The sequence below is a fragment of the Mastigoproctus giganteus genome, chromosome 2 (genome assembly GCF_048544385.1).
Source record: "Mastigoproctus giganteus isolate SK-2022 chromosome 2, ASM4854438v1, whole genome shotgun sequence".
Taxonomy (NCBI): domain Eukaryota; kingdom Metazoa; phylum Arthropoda; class Arachnida; order Uropygi; family Thelyphonidae; genus Mastigoproctus; species Mastigoproctus giganteus.
The window spans coordinates 178,761,878-178,778,749 of record NC_143576.1 but is presented as its reverse complement, the minus strand read 5'-3'; the positions used below and the strand labels follow the sequence as shown (position 1 = coordinate 178,778,749).

At 37.1% G+C, this 16,872-nt stretch overlaps 1 protein-coding gene across 3 annotated transcripts in view; it reads left to right on the top strand.

Annotated features, from left to right (window-relative positions):
- Positions 1-4,957: 4,957 nt before the first annotated feature.
- The window catches only part of LOC150089788 (uncharacterized), a 46,629-nt gene continuing 34,714 nt past the window's right edge, over positions 4,958-16,872 (top strand). For 2 of the 3 annotated variants that reach the window (XM_090368810.1, XM_090368809.1), the window contains exons 1-5: positions 4,958-5,062; positions 6,258-6,316; positions 7,428-7,553; positions 13,319-13,405; positions 16,529-16,613. In XM_090368810.1, the coding sequence (XP_090224936.1) occupies positions 5,011-5,062; positions 6,258-6,316; positions 7,428-7,553; positions 13,319-13,405; positions 16,529-16,564 (360 nt within the window). In that variant the 5' untranslated portion in view covers positions 4,958-5,010 and the 3' untranslated portion in view covers positions 16,565-16,613. Of the gene's footprint in view, positions 5,063-6,257; positions 6,317-7,427; positions 7,554-13,318; positions 13,406-16,528; positions 16,614-16,872 lie in introns of those variants that run through there. The other variant, XM_090368811.1, reaches the window with a different exon arrangement.

Below are 16,872 nucleotides of genomic sequence, written 5' to 3'. Positions count from 1 at the left end.
CTTATTTCTTTACTTTCGCTTCACCTTCTTTGTACTACTGTTACTTCTTCTTTCCTTTTGACTGCTATTTAATTCACACATTTATAAACATCCTATTTCTAATCCAATCTTTTCAAGCCTTAATATTTACCATATTCAAAGTTAATATTGAAACCTTAATAATTCCCAATTTTCTCTGCCCTTCAAGCATTTAATTCAGATAAAAAATATCCATTTTATTTGTAAGAGTGTACTCTTACACCCAGTACATTGCCTTCAGTGGCAATTGTTGCTAATATTTTATGGAGCAGTCCCCCCTCAAGAACTAAGCCCCACAAGTTTAAAAATTATCAGCCCACAAATTTTAAAATTATCAGAATGTTCTAGGTGTGAGGGATTCATTATATAAGTGACCTGCCAGTATTTCATGAGCATTGTCACTAAATTTTAAACGCAATAAAGTCCTTTGTTATGCTATAGTATTTAAATACTCGTACATATGCATACGTATGTACGTACACTCGTATGTATGCAACTTTATAACATCCATTACCGTAAGTTTTCACTTCCTTTTACATTAAAATTCTCTAATAATGCATTCAATCTTCTCTTTCTAAAATCATCTGTTAATTATACTATTTTACAGCACAAATTGTAATCTTCATCAATCGTAATCTATCCTCAGAGCTACTTCCATCAACTACCTATGGTATTTCCTTTCTCACATACAGTTCATCTAAATTACTCTTATGCCACCTTTACTATCACTAACAAATATTCCTTCTTCTTACTTAAATTTCACCTGAAATGCTCTTTGGCACATTTACTGTTAAGAACAAATATTCTCAACTAAACTAATCATATTCATCTTGTTCATTATTATTATGCATTTGACATTCTCTACTCAGTAATTTGAACTTAAACGAAACTATCCAGTCTGTTCTAAAATGTTTGATAACTTGCATTTAGGCATTATTCCTCCAGGGATCCCCTTCTCCTCTAGATTTAAGAATTCTTTCCATAATGATCTTCCTTGCTGATCATCAAGGAGCAGTTCTCTGGATCAGGTTTTCCTTCGCTGGACAGGTGTATCTTCGGCCATTCTTTCTCTTGTTACACAGAATTAGCACATTTCTATATTTCTTAATTGCACCTTACTTGCTACACAGGGCGCTTTATTCTTCAGCTTTATTGCTCTCCCCTAACTCATTTCAACATCTAAAACACTTCCAGCATCCATCAAACCCCCATATCAACAACAACAACTTCCAGCATTACATTTCATCCTTTACCCAGCCCCTTTTCTCTGCGGGCGAAAACCTTATATTTTTTTCTCTCATTTGCATATCTCCGCCTATTAATTCGAACTTTCGATTAATACTAAATATAGCTATTACATGACTCTTAGTTAAACTGAAAACAGCAAAAACACACAGAGCACGATAATCACACTGTTGTAATTTCCGCCACCTAGCGGTTTTTCACCAGCAGCATGTATCCCATATGAATGGCTAGGAGATAAATCTCGCCACCATTTTCACTGTGACAACCAACTTTTGGGAATCAATAAGCTCGGAAATACGGGGAATCCCCATTGCATTTGCTAATGCTGTTGTTTTAGCGTGTGGCGCCAGATTAGATTTCCCATTGGCCCATTTCAGTAGCCATGGAATGAGAGGCTTTTTAGTCTTTGGGTAGCTGAGGCCAGGACTTCCGACGCGTACAGTAAAGGTGGGTAGACCATTGCTCTGATATATATCTTGATTATTTTGGGATCTTTAATGTGCAACAAATTTTGTTTTTTTGTCCAACGAAGACACAAGCCCGTGAGGCGAGTTTTGCCAGCTGCGAATTAAAACGAATTTTAGAGTCAAGCATTACATCTCTAAGTCAGAATGTGAAATAATAACAGGGATTTGGGTGTTACCAAAAGTGGGAGCAATCACAGAAAGATTGGTCTTCAGAGAGAACATCATTTCCCGAAATTGATCATCAGGCCAAAGTGCTGTAGAGAGGATGTTATTTCCAAAAGACTATTATTAATATGGTTATTGTTCGTGATGAGGTGGGACTGGGCCCAATGGGGGTAAGAATCTTAAGGTCATATGCATAGGAGATGATTTTTAGATTTTTCCATACAAGTGGGGAAATAATTGCTATGAACAACAATCCAGAGAGGATGCCCCCTCTGGTACTCCAGCGGTAACAGTCCTGCAATAGCCTCTACCTCCAGTGTCAATTCACAAAAGCCTCTTTCTATGGATATCAGATTGAAAGCACAGCATTTCTCCCTTGAAGTAGTAGTATGATTATAAAAGCCACAAAAGGAAAGGGATATTCACCGCATCAAACGCAGCCTCACAGAGTAATTTCACACCTGTTAGCATGACTTCTCTTCCAGGAAAAATAATGCAATCGCTGATTAAAGAATTAATGTAGCATCATCTAGATAGGCATGCAATTATAGTAGAAACAGCATGGATATTTTAAGAGGCAATCTTGTCTGACCGTTCTGTTTAGATACTATGATTCATTAACAAAAATATGAAAGCAAAATAATTTTTATATATACTCGGATTTTGCGAAATCTTTTAATACTGTTGCATGCAGGCTGCTGTACAATTTGGAGTAGTGTAGCATTAAATCAAGTTACTGCTATGCTACTTCTCGTTGAGTTGGAGAAGACGTTGTGGTTATCAATGGACACTATTCTTCCTGGACTAATGTTATTAGCGGATAACTAAATAAGCTACAGATTCGAAAAGAAAAGACATGAAAGTTTGTAAAATCATTGATGGAATTGAAACCAGGACATTTTGCACGCGGTGTGGGGAGAACAGTGATTATAACCGGTGTGCTATCCATGAAGACTGACAGGTTTTCTTTAGATTATTGTGATTTTTTTTGTGATACTTTTGATACCATTTTTTTCTTTTTTTATCTAATTACAATGGTCCGTATTCTGCACGCAGTCTTATAAAGGGCATTCATTCTGTTGGCCTTAGATTCTTGACCTGATGGGCAACTCTCGAAAGCTGTATATAAAGGCCTGATGTAGCTGGTGGAATCGAATGGCACAGCCATTCGATTCAACCGTGGTATAAGACCGCAATAACAGTGCAAAATATGGTTAGTGATTGTATTCATTGCCAAAATAAATAATGAAACTCCTCTGATTTCTTGGTTTTTCAGCAGTATGAACACCAATAGTATTAATTAATTTAAAGGTTTACTCGATTCACTGAAATTCCCATTGTGATGATATTTTCCGAACTCTTAAGAGAACAGAACTGTACCTAATTTTGTCTCGTTTCATCTCAAGCTGCACGAGTTTTACCACGTTTGTATTTGTTCTGTTAATTTTGCCGAGCAGTGTATTAATAAATACTTCCTTACTTCTGCGGTGTCTTTTATAAGCGGAAATTCTATTCCGTTAAATTATACAATTTCATGAGTATTTTATTAGCTTCTATTAGGAATATTTATTAGGAATTCAAAAAGGTTAACACATTTTCTTCTTTTAGACGCATTTAGGTGTTTTCTTTTACTAAAGACCTCCGATAAACTGATGCAAAATATGGTTAGTGGTTGTATTCATAGCCAAAATAAATAATGAAACTCCTCTGATTTATTGGTTGTTCAGCAGTATAAACACCAATATTATACCTTCATTTAAAGGTGTACTCGATTCACTGAAATTCACATTGTGATGATATTTTCGAGAAGAATTCGATGAAGGCAGTGAAGGGAAATTCATTCCATAATTCTCAGTTCAATAAAACAATGAAAGGAAGCTTCATACCAAGTATGTAGCTTCTTTTCATTGTTTGTATTACTTTGAATAATATCAGATGGTTATTAGCAATAATTGAACTAACTATGCCACTCCGAAAGATGGTTTCAACAAAGATATCAACAATTACATTATGAAATTCTCTTATTAGAATAAATAATAAAGTTTCTGTCATATAATTGCTAAAGCGCTTTCTAGTTTTAAGAGAAGAAAAAAATTGAAGAATTTGGTTATGTGTAGACAAGAATTACAATTCCAGCATAAGTATATTAGTGATAACAATTTATTGAAAATATTTGTTTATTTCATTTTTTTGGCAGTTCTACATTAAGCCGCTCTCTTCAGCCATTAAAAAAAAAGGTAAACTGCAGCCATTATCAATCGACTGCGGGATGGAAGCCTCCTCAGCAATTCATGTTGAGGGAGATGGATCATAATCTGCAAAGCTGGTCCAGTTTCGGTAGGTAGATCGACCGTATTTAGCAGTCAGTGGTTTGAACCCCGGTCTACTCAAATAGCGTGTGCTGATGCACTCTCGTCCTGACCACTTGGCTATGGAGTGCCATATTACAAACGGGGAGAATGCTTACATTAAATTTAAATGTGCTTATATAAAAGTGCTACAAATGAAATGTGCAGAGCGTAGTCATGTTGAGTAAAAAGAGAGCGCGTGCACAAGGATGCTGAAGCATTTGCTGGGCAGAATTAGGTTATTTTTTAATGCTGGGTGCGTACATGGGCTGATTGCCAGCGTTTGTTATGTTGTAACAGTACAGACCCCATGATTGGGTGTAGCCGCATGCATCTATTGCGATTAAGAAAGCAATATTTTTTTATATTTTAAGTGTGTATTCTCAGAGCTGACGAAGAGATACTTAATCTCGAAAACTCCTGTTAATTACTTAAATTTAGTTACTTTTTATTATTAAACGTAGTTACTGTTCTTTCCAGTTGAACTGAATTTTTTTTTAATCTATGGAATCTTGTACCACAGTCTTCAATTTCAATTGTGAATACCAATGAGTTATTCTATTTTAACAAATGTTGTAACTGTAACGCACCTGATGCATGAATTAAATAAGAGACTAGAGTTTCTAAAAATAGAAGTCTTCTTTAGCAGCATCCAGTGGTGTATAAATAGAGAAGGATAGACACCCGTAAATAAAGTTATTCCTGAAGTCAGAATGAACTCGAAGCTGATTTGTTTCTCCGTTCTCTTGTTGGCCTTCGTCGGTGGCATGCTCTGCGATCAATACGAATTTGTTCGTCATGCCTGGTGTTCCGTATGTCGTATGTATAGCTTAAAATCGTTTTACTATAATAATAATAATAGTAATAATAATAGTAATATAAGCAGTCGTAACTCCCTTTTGATTCGGCCAATGCTTACGTTATGTAGCCAGATGCTGTGTTTTCTATTAACATATATTTGAGTAAGTCTATATTGGTTTAAATATCTGTACAGGGTGATTCATGAGGAGGGTAGTTCATTGCTGAACAAAGTTCTGTCTGTAATTGTGGAAGTTGACAGTTTAAATAAATTCAAGGAGGAACTGGACAAACGTTTAGAGTGATTGAATGGGCAAAATATTTAATTATGTATATATATATATTTTTTTTTTTTTCACTAACGGTAGATAAGCTTGCTTTCTTGCATCACACGCCTCGATTACTACTGCTAGTACAAGTACTAATACTACTACTACTACTAATAATAATAATAATAATAATACCAGAAGTCAGCAGTGGAGAGACTAACAATAGCTCGGAAAAAGGGAGGAAGGGGCCCGATAGACCTGATTGAGCAACAGGAAACAGCGTTAGTTAACCTGAAGAATTGCTTCGAGAACAACACAGCATCACTCCACTAGGCCATAAGGAAGATAGATAAGTGGTATACCCCACTCAACCTAAGCGAGGAACCCCCTCCCGCCCAGACGGCACAAGAAACGAAGCTAGAAAGACGGGCAGAGAGAAGACACTCCACGGCAGACACTACAATGAATTCCATGAAGATCACATCGATAACATTGCTTCCAGTGCATGGCTCACAAGCGGGACGTCTTCCCCGAGACTGAAGGATTCATGCTGGCCATCCAAGACCGGGTAATCAACACCAGATACTATAGAAAATACATCGCAAAGGAGCCTGGAATGTCAGATGACACATGTCGACGATGCCACCTGGCCTCAGAAACGATCCAACACATCACAACGGAGTGCAAGGTGATCACCCAGACTGAGTACACTTATAGACACGACCAGGTAGCCAGGATAATACATCAGAAGCTAGCGAGGAAATACCAGTTGACCAAAGAAAGTGTACCATACTACAAGTACGAACCCCAGGCAGTAATAGACACCCGAACCCACAAGCTGTACTGGGACCGCGCCATAATTTATAAAATACGCCATACATTATAATATTTCCATTGCACCGTAAGTAATGAGATTTTTGTAATGCTTTTCCTACTTTGTTTTCTAGTGAAGACTGAAGAATCTCTGAAAGATTTACTTTTATGCGTAGACAAGGCCGAATACAATGTAAGTATATTGTTAATTACAATTTATTAAAATATTTTCTTATGGCTAAAGTAATATTCCTGCTATTTTGGAGACAGTCTGAAACAGTATTTATTACTGCTATTTTTTTTTCTTTCAAAAGCAGAAACGATTCAAAGTGAAGTGTTTATAGATACGCTTTTCATATGTGTGCGGTAGTGGCTATGGACACTGCGAATTTCTATATTTCCTGGTTGAATTGTATAAAGCGAGATTAATAGTTTTAAAGTAAAACTGCAGTTAAAATTCGGAATTGAGGAGGAGTAGGAGGGTAGGGGAAGAAAAAGTACGGCAGGAACCTGAATTATCTCAGATGAATAGATGAACTAGAATAACTGACCACCAAGGTGATGGACACTGAGACTGTGAATAGAATATTCTGTTTTATTTTTTAATTATAATTATTATTTTATTTACTTTTGGCTGATTAAGAAAAAGTTTACTTCCTTACATCATTTTGTTTTTGTTTTGTTTATTCTAAAACTAATACTAATACTACCTGCTGTGAACAACATTTGTCTATACAAACACACGCAGTAAGTCATATGGGACAGCAAATTACGAGAAAAATGTAGTATTTTCATTAAAAGCACCAAATCGATTAAAGAAGGTCTAAAAAATGAATTAACTCTGGAAAAGAGATGTAAAAAGTACTAGAGTTGCAGACTATTAAAACTAAAAAGACAACTGCAAAAAAATACAGCTGTTCAATGGAAAACAGTGAAAGGAAATCGGAGAATATGCCGACCCGAGAGAAATAGAAGAGCACCTTCTTTTAAACTCGCTGTAGAGACCATTGTCAGATAGCAAATTGTTTGGAAGAAATACTTCACGAAACACCAAAATATTGAAGATCTGTGAGTGAAATACACTAACAGAAACAGCCGGATACTTAAAAAGGAGTTGTTAGGTACACTTTTATTTTGAACGTTTAATCTTTTTTTTTTATTTTTATTTTTATGTTTGTTTCATATTTATTTCATTCGATATTAGGTTTAGAAAAAAAAATATTACTCATTTTCATAATAAAGAATTTAGGATAGCAAATTCTTTTCATGTTTTCTGATATCGAAAATTAATTTTCTATTTAAAGGTAATCACAGACTATAGAAAGTGTATAGCAGAGAGTGAAATGGACAGTTACACAACCTTAGAGGAAACTATTGAATTCATATGTAAAGATAGATGGGATGGCTGCGAATGTAATGAACTCTCTAAGGTAATATTGTGAATTTCACTTAAAAGCAAAACATAATAGACGCTATTAATTAATTTCTATTAATTATATGATTAATTCTTCAGTGTTCTGTAAATATATGGACCACCTCTGCTTTCACAGTTGTATTGTAATCTCTAATTTTGATGCGTTAACTTATATTGTATTTATTTTAACTGCTAATTAAATTCATTCGGATTTTATAGCATGTATATTTTTATTTTTTTCTTAGTAATAGAATTTTACTATATTTATTTTTAAACCTACCAAGGTGCGTTATGGGCTATTGTAGAAGTGTCCAACCTTTTCCTGTACAGGGCCATTTCAAAGTTAGATTTGTTTCCCGTTCTGCATTCGGTGATTCGAGAACAATTAGTGTTTTACATTTTCCCGTATCTTGTTACATGCGAAAGGAAGTGTATATTCATGGTTTTTGAACCACATTTTTGCTTCAATAATTTCAATTTGCAACCTGGGATTGTAGTTTTCAGCCATAGAAGTAAATGAATTCTCAAACAAACTTTTGTTTCTTTTTTAAGAGATCTAATATCAGCAAATCGACTTTCAAACTTTTCAAAAAATAATTGTAGTTACCACAGGCAACGATTCTTCATAAAAATGTGCTTCCCTTTTAGCTCGTTAGAACATTCGTCTTGAACTAAATTGTCTTACTCAATTTGAGATTTAAATAATAACAACTTATCCTGAAATGATTTGATGCCACCATGCAAATCTGAGGCCAATTTTCCTTTTCTTTGTAGTTTTACATTAAGAGCATTTTAATGACTAGAAATGTCTGTAAGAATTGCAAGATCAAACAGCCGCTCCATATTTGATAGTTGCTTTATTGGTTTACCTTTTTCTCTAATAAATATGTTAATTTCATGATACAGGTTAAAGAAACGATACAACACTTTGCCATGGCTAAGCCATCTCACTGGGCTACGTAAAATTACATCTTCCTATTCAGCTTCAATTTCAAAGACAGAAATTGTTGAAACATAGAGTGGTTAAGACCATGTGTTCTTATAAAATTTACAGTTGAAATAACCATATTCGTAACGTGTTGGATAATCAATACTTTCCCACAAAGAGCTTCTTAATGCACAATGCTGTGAATTCTAATACGTGGTTCTGCTCCGGTATCTATAATTTTCTTGTTTATTCTACCCATGATCCTAATGTTTTTATCAATCACATTTTTCGCTCTCTCAGCTGTGACTCCTACCAGGTTTTTAATATTTAATCCTAACCTTTCAATATATTGGCAAAAAGTTTCGAAAATATATTCACCTGTAGTTGTTCCACGCATACACTGTACATCAGCTAAATCTTCAACTGTACAAAATTATCATTAATTCCACATATGAAGATAAGGAGTTGGGCTGTGTTATTTACACCAGTAATGTCAACCAGTGTCACGCTAAAATCTTTCATTTATTTTGTTTTCCAAGAGTTGTTCGAACAAATTCTTTACAACAGCTTTAGGCATTAGTTGAGGCATATGATGCAAGGAAGCCAGCTTATACAGCAACATAAACCAAAATAAAAAAAAAGAAAGAAAAACACTTCCTATTCCACCCATCCATTCGCTCCAAATATTTGTCTAGTTCTCCCTTAAATTACCGGTGGGTAAAGGCAAATTTCTGCACATCGAATCTACAATTGTTTTTCCTCAGTTTGACTCTATTCCCTCTCAGATTCGTAATCTGAGCAAGAGAATTAATCCCATCAACATTGAGCCTGCTGAAATAAATTCTCAAAGGCCATATACATCTCAGTACGATCACCTCACACATGCCTAGTCCCCAGATTCTTCAAATTTTGCAGAACTCAAGCCTTTATTGGAAAGAGCAACCCCTTTGTTCCTCTCGCCAAATTTGTTGCCCTTCTTTATACTCATGCTAGCAACTCTACCTCCTTCCAAAATGAGGTCTCCAGACTTCTACGCAGTACTCAAGGTGTGGTCTGACCGTTGCCTTATACAGGGTTATTCAAAATGAAGTCCGGGGTTTCAAAAGATTCCTGTACACACATGAGCAAACATAGGAAGAAAGAAATATTTCCAGAATGCAAGTATAGTAATGAAATGTTTTTACGTACCTCATAAATGTTCAATATGAGAGCCTTTAGTGAAATCGTAATGAAATCGCCCAAAATCACACATTCTGCTTATTCACTTTCCCCGACAAATGGAAGGTCGATTCATCAGAAAAAATCACTCTGTCAGCAAACGTGTCATCTTGTTCCATGCGGCTCTGCAGTGCAGTGCAGAAGTTACTCCTCGCGCACAGATCATCTGATTTCAAAGACTGCAACAGGGTTAGACGATATGGTTTCATTAGTAATCACTTCCGCAAAACACGCCAAACTGTAGTTTGTGGGATGTGAAGTTCTTTGCTTGCCCTCGTAGTGGATTTCCTTGGGCTCCTTAGAAAAGTTTCCCTAATGTGTTCCACATTAGAATCTGATACGCGTGCGACCGGGACTGCACGGCGGTATGGGTCCAACGCCATCTAGTGGTTAGCCGTGCAGCATACCGAACATCGCGAGCGTGAGAACGAAACTTGAGATATTATGCGTTCTTTCGAGATGGCTACAAATGATTATGACACATGCGCTTTCCCAAAAAAAAAAATTCTGAAACCCCGGACTTCATTTTGAATAACCCTGTACAAAGAAATAATAACCTCCTGATCTGTGGTAGGAAAATTCTTGTATATCATTCACATAACCCAATTACCTGCTATATCAGCCCGTCTGCACTGCTCAGAGAATTTCATATCACACTGTGCAATTACTCACAGGTCTTTTTCATTGTCCACTTCCATGAGTGCAGTACCAAACAATGGGTACACTTCTTTGGGGTTACTATTACCCATATGCACTACTTTCCATTTGTCAATGTTAAACTTCAGTTTGCCACTTCTCAGCCCATCTGCCCAACTTTTCTAGAACCTGTTGCAGTAGCATACTGTCTTTATTGTCATTAACAACCCTGGCAACCTTTCTGTCATCCGCAAACTTCTACATTAAGCCTGATATAACTTAATCAATATCACTGATAAATATACAAAACAACAATGGGTCCAACACCGAATCCTGGGAACTCCACTAAGAACATTGTTCGATGAAGATCAGTGTATATTGATTACCATTCTCTGTCTTCTCCCACTCAAAATCATTTTATCCATTGTAGAAATCTGCTCTTTATCTGCAAAATTTTAATGCATGAATAATCACTGCTGATGATCAGAAATGTATTTCTGCCTCTGTTTGCCTGTTGAAAATATTGCTGTAGAAAACAGTCATTTCATAAATCCACAAAAGTCTTGCTAGTGTGCGAGTGACAAACTCACAAATTCCAGTCAGTAACTGGAAAATTAAATTCCCCCATTATAAAACATTTTGATTTACGGGCCCACTCTATTTCCCTGTACAGTTGTTTATTATACTCATCAGAGTCATTAGACCTATAGCACACCCCTACCCTCATTTTTCTTCCGCAGTGCTTATGTCACACCAAAACTGACTCAACATTGCGTTGTCCACCAACATCAATTGGATGCACTTCTCTTGATTTTATATGTTTCCTAACTAACAGCATAAACCCCCTTCCCTTCCAATCCTGTCTATCCTTTCTGTACACATTGTACTCCCATTGTACTCCATAGTTGTAAAATCTGCTGAATGTTCTTCGAACCACATTCGATTGTTTGTTTGTTTGTTTGTTTGTTATTTGGTTTTCAGGAGCATTAGCAACTAAGGCCATATTGCTCCGAGATATACGGTGGTCATTCCCTGACCTTTCCGCATCCTCCGTATTTGGTGGTGACGGGCTCGAACCCCGGTCTAATCAAGAAGCATGTGCTACACACCGCTACTCCTTCCCACCTGGCTACGGAGACGCTCCCACATTCGAGATACCACGGCTGTGTGGGGAGGCACATTGTCCATCTGGAAAAGTCCATTGCCCTGTGGGTGCACAATGATCATGAAGGGACGCAGATAGTTTGCAAGGATGGATACGTAATCTAGACGGTTTATAGATGCGTCTAGACATCCCAGTGTGTGCGAATTCAACACGACGCAGACCATTACTACTGAACATTTCCTTGTTGATATGAGGGGTGCTCAGCTTTGTGCGGGGAATCCGCCAGATATGCACCCTCCCGTCCGCTTTAAATAACTTGAAACGGGATTCATTGGACCAGGAGCCCCATCTCCAATCATCCAGGGTTCAGACCCGATGTTCTTTCTCCCAGTTGAGGAGTAGAGTCCAGTGTCGTGGTGTTAACAACGGGACTCTGGTTGGTCGGCAGCTCCCATAACCTATTGTGGATAATGATCGCCTGATGGTCATGGTAGATACGTTTCTGGCAACTCCCTGGTTGAAGCCGGAGGTGATCTGTGCCGCTGTCGCTCTCCGGTTGGCTGAACAATGCAAGACCACGTTCATCCAGAACCTTTCTCCGCCCAAAGCGCTGTCCTCAATGATATGTTATTTCGGAAATGGCGTATTCCCGATACACTCTTGATACTCTCGAACGAGAATAATGCAATTTCTGTACCACCTCCGCGAGATAGCGTGACCCATGCGTCGGGCACCCACTATCATCCCTCTTTCAAAGTCGGTTAACTCACGACGTTAATCCACACTGATATCGAATTACCGTCTAAGTGAATGCAGTGTACCTATTTGCCTGCCAAGCGGCGAGTTCGTCATCAAGCGAGAGAGGTGACAACGACGGTTTGCACTCTAAGCAGGATTCCCATGATGTTAGTTATTTGATATTTGGTTTTTAGGAGCATTAGCAACTAAGGCCATATTGCTCCGGGATATGCGGTGGTCATTCCCTGACCTTTCCGCATCCTCCGTATTTGATGGTGACGGGCTCGAACCCCGGTCTAATCAAGAAGCATGTGCTACACACTGCTGCTCCTTCCCACCTGGCTACGGAGGTGCGGTATCCCATGACTTCTGTCCTTTCAGTGTACATAACTGTGTTTAGGCTACATATGACTGCAGTGAACTGCATGTACACGTTTGATGCGGTCGAGCATGACGCTTCATGCCTGTACACTCAGTAGCACGACTGTCTAAAATGCTCTTTTAGTTCACTTTCCGAGCGGGGCGTATAAAAATTATTATTCCAAGCCGTATCCAGTCCCCGAGTAGTAGATTGGACACCACTGCTTTATTGTGTCAAACGGGGTTTAACTGAATATGAAACAGTTAAATAGATGAATGAAGCGTTTGATAATGAGTGCCTTGGTAAGACAGCCTTATTCCGGTGTGACCGAACTTTCTGGTGCGAATTGGTTTCTCCATCAAGAAAATGCCAAACCCCATACGCCTAATATTGTGTAAGCATTGATCACTGCCAGAGGTGCCGAGTTTATGCCTCATCCTCCCTTTTCGTCAGACTTAACTCCTTGAGATTTCTTGCTGTTTCCACCTCTGAAGAAAGCACTGAAAGACAAGCGTTTTGCGTCCAACAGAACTGTGCTCGCAGAGCCATAACAGATGCACGACACGATGATTCGAAATATGGCTTACATTGGACATTTAATGCGTGGGTACGACGGTGGCGAAGTGTGTAAAGTTCAAGGGAGAGTATTTCCGGAAGGAGAAATTCACAGAAGATTCAGGTGATGAAAATTAAATAAGATCTTGCAGCAGTCCGCGAATTAAATGATCACCCCTTGTACATTCGTAGTGCAGTATCGATGATGTTTCTATTAATTCAAAATTCTTTCTTTAATAGAAACAGAAGAAAGCATGGGATTGCCTCGTGAAGAAACGAAACTTAGACGATCCGGAAAACTTCGAGAATTTGCTTGAAGGAGCGAAGGTAGTTTTGCAATGTTTATTTAAAATAGAATTATGATGAAAGTTTTTTTAACAATCAAAACTGGTAGTTTCTTCTTTATTGAATATTATTTCACCAGATAAATAAATAAATGAAATGTCAATGTTGATTTTTCAAAACTCGTGTGTGTGTGTGTGTGTGATCTCAAAGATTGTGCTCTCTTTCTGAGAACAGTTTTAAAATAGAGGTAAGACGAAATAATTAAATAAAAAACTATATTTAAATATGTGCAGAAAGTATTTGATCTTTGTGAGTTAACTATAGAAAATTCAGAAGTTTTAATATTAATATCCGAAGTTGCGCCGATAAAATTTCTTTTTAGTTTCCGATCAGAACGAAATTTGATCGGTGACCAAATTTCTTTTTGTTTGGGTGTTCACTTGTATGAAACTATCCTCATATACAATTTTATTTTTCCCAAATTCAGTACGGTGTTTTTGCTTGTATTCAATTTTTTTGCTAGTATTATTGGAACGGTTACTCAACGACTATGTTGCAAATGTTCCAGGATCTCTCGATATTTTCTCCCAAATATGCATTGGAAAGGTGGCCGACCAAACAAGATTCAACATCGTTCCCTCCCAATGCGAAATAATTTAAAAAAATAACGGATTGCAGGTAATTATAAATTATACATCACAAATTATAAAGAAATTTGTGAGCCACAGACTTCAATAATCTTTAAACTTGTAAGTACAAATTTTTAAAGTATTGCTAACAATTTATTGAATGTACAAATGGGATGAAGGGCTGTTTGAAAAGTTAGTGGCCTGAGTACGAAAGGTTTGTGGTAGACAGTGAAAAATTTATCCTTAATGTATAACATTCGGGATAGTAATCACCAAAGTTTCATCCAATTTTATAACGTTTTATTTTTATTATAGGTCGTGAAGTCAACAAAGTTTGGTGAATGAGGAAACATGTACAAAATTAGTCACTGTGCATTCATCCAATATTTCAGGAAAAAGGTGCTAATGCCAAAAGCAAAGCATAAGGATATGGTTACAACTTTGGAGAGGATGCTCCTTTCTATTACGTGGTTTAGAAGTGCACAATAAAATTTAAAAGAGCGAGGGATAGCCTGGAAAATATCCCGCTCTCTAGATAAATTGCAACTTCCATCACCCCAGAAGTTGTTGACAGTTTCCCATGATGTGATGATGAATGATTGACAAGTAAAAATTAGGAAAATTACCAGTATCTTGGGCATGCCATTTAACCGTGTATACCACATAATAACAGGGACTCTTGCTATGAGAAAGTTGTCATTGTCGAGCCAAGATCTGAATAGTTTCCAAGCCGATCCAGCAAATTTTCTTAGAAGGTGTGTCACCATGGATGGGACCTGGTTCGTTCTATCATTTTCAGCCAGAGACAAAGGAGCAGTACAAACAAAGGAAATCCAGCTTTTCTCTCTACAAAGAAAACCAAGTCGATTCCTTCTGCTGGAAAGGTGATGGCACGGTTGTTTAGATGAATATGGAGCGTTGCTAGCTAATTACCTTCAAAAACGTCATACAGTTATAGAGGTGTGTGTTACACACAGGGTGCGTGTTACACTTGTGAGACAATTACGTGTCTGCGCGCAGTGTTATTGTCACTGTCAAGATAACACCGGATGGAAGTCGGTCTCAGGCGTGGATAGTAAGGCATTTTTTTTTTTTTTTTACGAGAAACTGGGGTTTTTTGGGGGAACAAAACAGAGAAATTGTCCAGACACCACACGCAATTTAGAAACACAAATACGAGTTTATGTTAATGAATTACGGGTGACCCTAATATAATAATTTGATTTTTATGAGGCATTTCCGTTAAAATATCAAAGACAAATGCCCAGGAAAGCTAAAAAAGTGAGACATGTTCCATCAGGACTTTGAAATCCTGGACCATTCCCATATTTATCAGATCTAGACCCATCGGACTTTTACCTCTCTCTTAATATGAAAAAGTACCCGGCTGGCATTCATTCCCACTGATTTTAATTTCATTGCTGCACTGGATGCATTCTTGTAGGCACAAAAGTAAACTTTCTTGGAATCGCAGCAGGAAATAACTCATTACAGCATCGGTGGAAAAAGGGTATTGACTGTGATGGGGACTATATTGAAAAGTAATTTGTTCTCAGACTCCTCAAACAAACCTTTCATATTCGGGCCAAGAACGTTTCAAAGTCCCCTTGAAAATAAACCGCAAAAGGCCATTGAGGGAGAAAGTAACACCCAGGTCCTTCACATGGTGAGATTAGTTAATGAAATAAGTATTACTGGAGGATATACCATTCGGTGAAGTGAAGGCGATGAACGTGTTTCGGAGAATTTATAATCATTTTATGCAAACTGAAAGAGTAAGAGAGCTTATCAAGGGTGCATCGTAGGTATAAGGCATCCTCCTTATTTTTGGTTGCGGAATAAATTTTGAGGTCGTCACACCGAAAGTGTTCCATGAATTCTAGAAGCAGAGAAGTAGCAGTGGTAGATCATTAACCCTTTACCAGTACACGTGTAATTCGCTCATCATTTCAGTGCAAATCATCATTATGACCCAACAAATTTAAGTTTTGTCGAAACTACCCCGTAGAAAAAAGAAATTATTTTTTTTATCCTTCTTAAAGATTAAAAACTTTCCATTCATCTAAACACTGGCTGTTCTTTCAAATTGATCAACTAACCACAAATCTGTTCGGTTTTCTGATCTATCAGAAAACCTGACAGATTTGGGCGCCGAAGTATTATCGCTATTTTCTTTGAGAAAAATAAATTGAATTTCGATATCTGTAGCATTCCTTAACAATTAACAATAAAAACTTTTGCTGAATGAAGTGAAGAAAATGGATACGTGCAGTCCCCATTTTCTACATAACAGCTGGAGAATAAGCATTGTTTCCAACGAAATCTCCAAACCTTTCTCCAACAGAGTAGTATTGCTGGTGGTACGAAAAATTTCGAATTTCTAACAAAACAAAGAAAAGAAACAGCATGATGAATAACAAGAACAGCCATATATATTTATGTTAGTTTCTGTATCTTACTGTGAAAATCAATGAATTCAATAACTACAATATTAAAATTTTATTCAAATTTTACATTTCTTTCTTTATAATCACAGAAATGTGGATTGGACCTCACTCGAATATCATGTTGAATGGAAATACCTTCCATGATGGAGAAGTAGGCTACAGGATTTAACTGAAGTAAGTAGACATCTGAAGTAGCAATGTTTCACTGAAAATCATTTTCATATTAACTCTGAATTCAATTCTTGTTCATCGGTGAATCATCGAAGGCTTGTTGTACATTTTAAATAAAAAATTACGCCTAAGATTAAAATCAATGAAAGTTTGTGAGACTTTTTTTTTTTTTTTTTTGGGAGAAAGTGAAGTTCCTCGCCTCGGTTTCAATGAAGTACGAGGAGTTTCTGAAAAGTAAGGAAACCCATTTTTTCTCTTAATG